At 36.2% G+C, this 9,265-nt stretch overlaps 1 protein-coding gene across 1 annotated transcript; it reads left to right on the top strand.

Annotated features, from left to right (window-relative positions):
* Positions 1-1,529: 1,529 nt before the first annotated feature.
* Positions 1,530-8,899, top strand: ERMN (ermin). The gene is made up of 3 exons (XM_003907494.4): positions 1,530-2,135; positions 2,775-2,867; positions 5,771-8,899. Exons 1-3 carry the CDS (start codon positions 1,895-1,897, stop codon positions 6,280-6,282), a joined length of 846 nt encoding a protein of 281 aa, XP_003907543.2. The 5' UTR covers positions 1,530-1,894; the 3' UTR covers positions 6,283-8,899.
* Positions 8,900-9,265: the final 366 nt, after the last annotated feature.

The following is a 9,265-nucleotide window of genomic DNA, read 5'->3' as shown; positions in this document are numbered from 1 at the left end:
TCTGCACTTCATTTTTCTAGTCTATACAATGGAGATAACAACAGCACCTACCTCGGAAGACTGTTATGAAGATTAAATGTATTACTGTTTATGAGTCAATTAGGACAGTAACTTGCACATAGTAAGTGTGATATGAGTGTCTGTTAAAACAGTTAAACAATCAAACAAACATAGAATTAGTGTGCTGACTAGAGAAGGGCTGGTGATGATGAGGGAGGGAGATCTAGGATCTACTACAGATGTCTTCCAAGGACAAGGGAGAGGGGATTATCCAAGAGTGAGGGGTTGTCCCTGACATAGACCCCAGTGGACTCAGCCCTAGACACAATTTTAAAGGTGATACACTTATTACAACTCTCCAACACCTATTCTTCTTCTCTTTAAAAATGATCTGAAATTTATTCTCTTGGGGATAAAATTTATTTTATATATAATATATAATTCTTGTTATATATGTGTATATATATAATTATTTGTGTGTGTGTGTGTATATATATATAATTATTTTTATTGTGTGCTATTATTTCAAGTCAGATGCCTAGAGCTGGGGACACATGTAAGCAAGTTAAAATGGCTGCTGGCCAGATGAAGCTTAGATTGTAGTTGGTGAAACAGACATTACAGAGATAATTGTACAGTTGCTTATTTAGTTACAACCATGAAGAATACTCTGAAGGGCAAAGACAATGTGTAACAGAGTCCTGTCCTAATCCTGTGGGTTAGAGATAGTGTAAAGAGATGACATTTAAGCTTAAAAACAGAACTTAGGGGAACTAGTTAGCCCAGGGGCTTGGGCTTGAGGAAGAGAAGGGCATTTCACACAGAAGGAGCTGTGTGGGCAAAGGCTCTGGAACCATTTTGTACTATGAGAAATCCAAAAAAGAAAAAGACTTAAAAAGGAAGGAGTGGTCAGTAGCAGTCATTTAACATAATCGCCTTTTTCTCCCAAGGGCAGATTGCATTGGCCCTCTACATTTTACTAGCATCATGCAATATCAATATGGAATAGAGAGGATTCTAATTCTGATTGGGGGAGGAGAAAACTTCGTGGCGATAATTTTATTAGGGTTTTAAAGGATCGGTTGGGCTTCAGTGGAGATAAACTAGAGGACAAAAAGCTGTAGACTAAGTAAATGACTCTGAAATTATAAAACTTTTGGTATTAGCAAGTTGGTAGAATTTGTTTTTTTCTTAGGTCCCCTCTGCAGTCCGCTGAAAGCACACCATGAAATCTGCAGCCAGAACCATTTACAGTAAAGTTGTCCTGTTTATAGCTTTTTTGATAAGCTGTTTTTATTTTTTATTAAATAAAAAACGATGCCATTGTCCTTTACAAAATAGCTGAGGTTTTACTTGAACAAAATCTGTTTGGAAATGTTAAGCTGGTTACACAGAACTAATATGCCTCAAGGTGGTCATTCTCTCTGGATTAAAGCTGTGGGACAATTGTGGCTCCTGTTACAGGGAAAATTACAATGGGCCATTATGAAAAGGGACAAAAATCTCTGTTCCCAGAGGGGGACTGACAAGCTGAAAGTCCCTCTCTACATGCCAACACAAAAGCCTGATTGCTTCAGATTGTTTGTTTATGTAAATCAAAAGGGTGCCTTTAACTCTGCCAGGGGACTGGCAAGCAACAAAGAAGGTGGTGATTGGCTGGATTCTTGCTCTTGGCTCCTGACAGATCTCACAAATCCTCTTGCTTTTGCTCTAAGCTCTGTCTGGATACTTTTAGGAAAAGAACCGTGTTATTATGTACATAAGTGAATAATTTGTGCTCTTAGAGTAGGGGTTGGAACTATAGGACTTGAAGGCAAGAGCAGGTATCTTATCAAGGATCTACTCACTCAGTTTCCCTAAAACTCTCTCTCCAAATCAGATTCATCTGCACATCATGACAGATGTTCCAGCTACATTTACCCAGGCTGAATGTAATGGGGATAAACCACCTGAAAACGGTCAACAAACAATCACTAAAACTAGTGAGGAATTGACTGATGTGGACAGCCCCCTGCCACACTACAGGGTAGAACCCAGTCTCGAAGGTGCACCCAGCAAAGGAAATCGGGAGGAAAGAAGAAAATTACAAGGGAACATGTTGCTCAACTCATCCATGGAGGAGAAAATTCTAAAAGGTAAAGTGTTTCCCTTCTCCTTAATTTTCTTGTTTTGACTTATAAATTTGCCCTGGATTTTTTTTTTTTGATAAACTATTATAAGAATGAGCTGGACACCCCAAAAATGTAGCCCTTTATTCTACTATGCATAGCATAAGGACTAAACCTCTTCCTCTGGTGAAATCCAGGCTTGTCTATTTGATAGCTCTGTGACCCCAGACAACTTTCTGTCTCCCGAAGCCTGAGTTTTTTCACTAGAAGAAGACAGAATACTAATAATAATACCTACAAGTGTAGGGTAAGTATTGGCTAAATGTTCACTACTGTTATTTATTATGATAATGGGCAGCCCCACTATTATTTGAACAAAGAGAATTCAAAATTTTTAAATTTCCTCCTAAATATACCTGAAGTCTGAATTTATGGTTCTATATCTTATAGATATAAAATATTAAAGGAGAGATTACCAATCAATGAAGTGATCATTAAGTAAATAAATTGAATTGATAAAGAATGAATCTGAAGAGTCAAATAGTAATTTTTAGTGATCAGATTTAAAATTAAAGACACCTACCTAGAGTTTAAATTGGTAACTTATTAACCGTTGAACAGTAAATATTTTAAATGTTAAAATACTAATTTTATTTTTTTTTCTAGAAAACTCAGAACAGAAATTCTTTATTGTTCATAAGGCTATCACAGATCTTTCTCTGCAAGAAACAAGTGCTGATGAAATGACCTTCAGAGAAGGTAACAAGAACTACAGTTTTGTACACAGAAATTGTTTGACTGAATATGGATGACAGTTTTTCCATGAAATGTTGCATGAACGTGGCATTGACAAAGCAATCCAGGCAATGACTTCAAATTTTCAAAGCTGCTGTAGGCAGATAAGAGAGTATAAACTTATCTGTGGGTTCCACCTTATAAACCATTCCAGACTGTTCAAGGCTGATGCTGCATGGATTGGCATAGATGATTGGCATGCCAACGTGATGTCTATCTCTTAAGTTAGTCCACTGAGTCAACCCTACTTTTTGATTTGGTATGTCCAAATCTGTGTGTGCACCTTGTGAGATGTAAATGTTTCAAAAACAGGTCTTTCCTAAAAGTCTACAATTAACACACAGGTTTATTTATTTATTTATTTATTTATTTATTTATTTATTTACTGAGACAGAGTTTCACTCTTGTTGCCCAGGCTGGAGTGCAATGGTGCAATCCTGGCTCACTGCAACCTCTGTCTGCCTCCTGGGTTCAAGGAATTCTCCTGCCTCAGCCTCCTGAGTAACTGGGATTACAGGTGCCCCTACCACGCCCAGCTATTTTTTTTTTTTGGTATTTTTAGTAGAGATGGAGCTTCACCATGTTGGCCAGGCTGGTCTTGAACTCCTGACCTCAGTTGATCCACCTGCCTTGGCCTCCCAAAGTGCTGGGGTTATAGGCATGAGTCACCGTGCCCGGCCAACATACAGTTTAAAGTAATCTCATGAAATGATTTACTTTATAGGCCTCTAATGTAAGTACAAAATTGTTAACTATTTCATGCCAAAGAAAGACAGGTTGATAAAGTTAATTTTAATTGTGTTCTTTAAGATAATGGAAGAATAAAAGAAACATTGAAGTGATTATGTTAAATTTTAAATAAACTTAATAGACTAAGAGACACAAAATCTTTTAGATTTTTCTTCTAAGAAGACACCTACATTTAAACAGTTTCCAAATAAAGTGTAGGATCAAATTTATTAATTAATCATTTCTTTCCTCTCTTGTAGCCATACACATCTTATGTCAAATTGAAGTCAGCTTGCTAAACCTAACCAATTTAGCTTTGTTAGGACTTTAACAGGCAAAGTATTGAAGAGACTATTGGTTGAAATATTAGAACATCACATAAAATAGTAGATGTCAAGGAGGACAGGAATGTGATTGGCTATTTCCTACATCTGCTCCCTTTGGCTGAACACCTCTCAGACTATGTCTCATTAGCAGTGTATCACCACTTAAGGAAATATGTAGCAAGCAATAGCCAGTGTCAAGCTGTTACATTACCAGAGATAATTTGTAAGACTTAAGACTTCATAATGTGAACTAAATAACCTATTTGCCCTAATTTTTCTTCTTCCAATGTAACAAGGTGTCAGAGGCAGAATCTCAACCTTCTATCATCTAGAGCATCTTTCAAATGTTTGATCAGGAGTCCATTGCAGATAACAGTTGTCTAGATCTTTCATTTTCATCAAATGGAGAATGAAAGCAGTCTGTAGTTTTCAGCTAGATGGTCTTGCCGGTTAAGTTTTCCCTCAATGAATCCTTTGCTGTTTGACGGAGTATGTTTTTCCTCTATAATAGAGGCACAGATTTTGGTGTCTTTTATCTTCACAGTGGCAAACAGCTATAAAATCTTCAAAAAGAATGTTACTGGATTAAAACATATAAAGATGCTAAAAATATTGAGGAAAAACTATAAATTCAAGGAGTAATTTTATATGTGACAATCTCATGCCTGAATCATGAATATAAACAAAATATCACTTACTTTGCTTCTTGTGGAAAACAAAATAAAACACAACAAAGCATAAGATTATAGCAAACATTCTAATGTGTATTTATGAATAAAGTTAGGAACATTGACAGGACACTAGCGACCTGAGAGCAGCTGTGTGTAACAAATTAGGGTGATCACCCGTTTTTACTTCTATCTCTGTAAGTTTACTATGTATTCCCTAGAGTGAGAAAACAACAAAAAATAAAAAAAGAACTAAACACCTTGGATGAAAATGGACTTGTGAACATCTTTCAGAGAGAGTAGAATATTGTAGAGGAAAAAGACAAAGAGGAACGTTGCCTCTCACCTTGCTTATAGACTCTCATGGTGTCAAAAGAAAATGGTGAACTCTGGCCTGACAAGGGGTGTAACCCAGACAGATTTCTGAGTTGTGTACACCACAGACTGAAACTTCCCACAGAAGCCTTGCAGGGATGAAGGCTCAGAGAACAACCTCAGCTTCCTTACAATTAATTCTTACCAAGTTCAATCAATATTGTTGAGGGTATATGATGGTATGATCTAGCTGTTTGAAAAGTGACCAGTCATGGACAGTCATCATTTTCAGCATTGGAAACAAGGATTTTTTTCTTTCTGAAATATTTTTCTAATTTTCCTTGAGGTGTGAGTGTGTGTATGTGTGTGTTTGTGCACGTGTGTGTATATGTGTGAGAGAGAGATAAGTCCAAACATTTCATTTTACATGTGCACATATCCAGTTGTGACTGGCTAGACAAGATTTTTTTTGTTTAAGTGTGTCTCAGGGAATACGAGTCTCACTAAATATACTAGTCCACAACAGAGTTCCACAGACAAATGAAGTTAGGTTGTTGACTTTCTTGCAGATTTAAAATACTCATTAACATTTCAAAGGCTTGTAAAAATTCTGAAGATGCTTATTTAACTGTATTTAATGCAGTGTTTTCGAAATTACTTCGACTGTGTAGCCTGTTGTGCAAAACATATTGGTAACCCACAGAATCATATCCCATAAAACACGTGTTGGGAAGTGATTAGCAAGAAAAATTATTTGGAGAATAACAGACTAATGGCTGGGTATTTTGGAATCTCTACACATCTCATCTACCAATTGATTTTGCTACAGGGCATCAGTGGGAGAAGATTCCTTTGAGTGGCAGTAACAAGGAAATAAGAAGACAGGAGAGGATTGCTGAGCAACCTCTTGAAGAGGAAGAAGATGAGGACAGGAAGAACAAAGGTCACCAGGCAGCTGAAATTGAATGGCTGGGATTTCGAAAACCTAGCCAAGCTGACATGTTACATTCTAAACATGAAGAGGAGCAGAAGGTTTGGGATGAAGAAATTAATGATGATGATGACGATGATAATTGCAATGATGAAGTTCGAGTGATAGAATTTAAGAAAAAACATGAAGAAGTTTCTCAATTTAAAGAGGAAGGTGATGCAAGTGAGGACTCCCCACTGAGCAGTGCCAGTTCCCAAGCCGTGACACCTGATGAGCAGCCAATCTTAGGGAAGAAGAGCGATATCTCCAGAAATGCTTATTCCAGATACAATACAATATCCTATCGGAAAATCAGAAAGGGAAATACCAAGCAAAGAATTGATGAGTTCGAGTCTATGATGCATTTATAAACTAACTGGAACTGAGAAAGTCTCATGCCCACTAAAGGAAAAGCTAATTCTATTGTCCCAGGGTGCATATTTCTATGCCTTTTTTGAGTTATCACCTGGGGGGAGGTGGAAATTGACTCTCTTTTTCACTGTAGAATAATGTGGAAATAACTCTAGATAAAATTCAGTCTGATAACCTCAAATCAAAAAGCTTTAAATTCATTCTTGGGCGTTTGTCTTTTAAAACTTCACTAATACAGCATTGTGTGATCAGCACTAAGCAGTCAGTCCCCTGGGGGAATGTGGCATAATTTGGCTATAAATGTAGCAGTGCTTGGAAAGGTGGTCATCAAATGAGACTATTTGAGGGGACTATTTGAAATGATTCCTGTGTTTCTTTTGGCGTCTTCCTTCCTGTACATTGGAGTGATGGAAAGTCTGGTATTAAAACCTTTCTTACTTTTAAACATGGTTTTACAGACTCTGGCAATAAGCCTTCCAAAATTCTGCGCCTTTTCTGTTATCACCAAACAAGATTTTAAGTGGCTTTCCTTGGCATCTACAGAGAGAAAATTCTATAGCCCTCCTTCCTAGGTGTTACCATTCACTGAATCTTCTCACAGAGGGAGATGAGCAATTGTCAGTCAGGAGAATTCTGTTTGCTAAATGTTGCCTTTATGCTTTCAAACTGAATTAAACCCATTGTGAGGTTGACACTGGGAGGGGCTAGAAGATTGGTGGGCAGCAGACTAAAGAGTTATGTTGGATAGTTTTATTTCTGTGGCTGAAAATAAAATCTTGTCTAGCACAGTTAAAGTCATTAAAAATAAAAATGACAGCTTTAGCACAATTTAAAAAAAATGCCCCTCTCTATTACCACATTTTCTCTTATTAACAGTATCTCAGAATAATTTTCTTTCCTTAGAAACCTGAGACAACGCTAGTCATAACTGTACTAGTTACTATGAAAATGGAAATAATTATCTTAGAATATTTTCAAAGTAGAGCGTGAGCATGTATTTTTAGTGAGAGAGCTCTGATAGTTGTTGGGAATATATAATTTACTGGACCTCAGCCCAAATCAAGATGCTTAAAATTGTACTTGTGGAGCTTCACTCAAACCAATGTGTCAAATAACGTATTGAATATTTATGAAAAGAGAGACTATATTTATATTCTTAGATAGTTTGTTCCACAATTTTTCATTTCATGCTTCCATATATATTACCCTGAACTTTCTATCACCACAGATAAAGATTTTGTTTTGCCCTGCAAATAAAAAGACAATTCCTTATTGTCTGAATGTAATACAGTCTTCATTGTACTATTCAACCCTTTGTTTATTTCTTTTTCATTTTGTGAAAAACTCTGGGTTAGTCCTCTTGGATGACTGCTTATTTATGTGTAACATAAATCCTACATATTCTAATGACAACTTCTTTAATCCTTCTGGGTCATATATTATATTTCCATAGTATCACATACTATTATTTAGTTGTTTACAAGACTCAAATTTGAATTCAGGATTACAGTGCTCCTTTTATTCTTTCAAACAGATACCATATAAAAGTTCTGTTACCCTCATTCTATACAACCTATAGATTTCGTGTGTTACAATGTCAGTTTCCAGAATAAAAGTGAGGGAAATCAGATCTTTATTGATAAAGTTAGGGAGATTGATGCAATAGGACAATTTCCAGTTTAATTTAGATCATCTAATTTTTCTGCCTGGACAACCTGTTTTCCGGGTTACTGATAACCCCTACAATTTTCTACTGAATTTCAAAACCTGTTATGTGTTATCTATCACATAACAGGACCATGTTTTTAACCTACTCTCAAGAGCCTGTATTTTGAGTTATTCCAACAGAAATGATGGATTCCTGTAGAAGTAGAGGTGGGTGACCTATGGTTACATGGCACAGCAAAGCAAGTAGCTCTTATGGGACTCTAATATATGCTAATGCTGGTCCTCTTAGCTCTGTGCTCTCACCAGTCAATGAATGAACTATGAAAGATTTAGTCAACAGAAACTATTTTAGGGTATGTTTAGTTGGTAAATGCTTCATGTTCATGGATGATGCAATGTTTTTGCAAAAAAAAAACCCTGAAACTATTCTTTGGCTTGGTGTCCATGGCCCTATACCGCCATCTTACATGAAAGCCACAGAGTTAAGTGACCTTAGGTAACATAATGGTGATGGTTGGCGATGTGAGCCTTTGTAACCTAGGAAACACAAAGGTCTGATTCAGATTGTGTGGGGAATTTTTAACATATTTGAAACTCAGGGGGAAGATGATTAATAACACAAACTGTTAGCTACACGTGAAGGTTTACTTGAGCTTTTGTGATTCAAAGCTCAGGGGTGGTAAGGACTCTAAAACCAGGGAAGAGGGAGAATTAATTTATTGTGCAAATGCTGGTATTTCTTACGTGACTGTTTGCCTTTGTTGCTAGATGAACAGAAACTAATAATAGCTCTATTTCTCTGCCAATATAAAATCTACCTTTCATATAATGCTACATTGAAGGCACAGAATTTGCTAGCATCTCTCTCTCCCCCTACCTACCTATCTATCTACAATTTAAATAAAGAACTGCTGTGTATGACTTACTCTCAATAAAAGTTTGTCTCTATTTCCGGTTTCTAGACTTTATTTTCTTTAGCTGCCTTTTAAACTTTAGAAAGAATCCTTGTATATCAGCAGCTACTAAGATAATTAACGAATGCCTCTTCAGAAATCAAGAGAACACTTTATTTTAATTCATTTGCATTATTTATTTCAAAAGGGTCTTAAAATGATTGTATATAAAATTGTAAAAAGGATTTCTGGTAGGTAGATATGTAATATACATGAAAAATTTTTATTATTTTTTAAGGATCTGAGATACTGTTTAAGATGCATCTTAACATGAACAACTTGAAAAAAATCTCTGTAATCATCAAAGTAATACATTTAAACTATGCTGACATTTTCATAGTAATTGTTTCTGCATATTTAC

Source organism: Papio anubis, chromosome 10, assembly GCF_008728515.1.
Source record: "Papio anubis isolate 15944 chromosome 10, Panubis1.0, whole genome shotgun sequence".
NCBI classification, from domain to species: Eukaryota; Metazoa; Chordata; class Mammalia; order Primates; family Cercopithecidae; genus Papio; species Papio anubis.
Note: the sequence above shows the minus strand (reverse complement) of the source record. Positions and strands in the feature narration are given on the sequence as shown.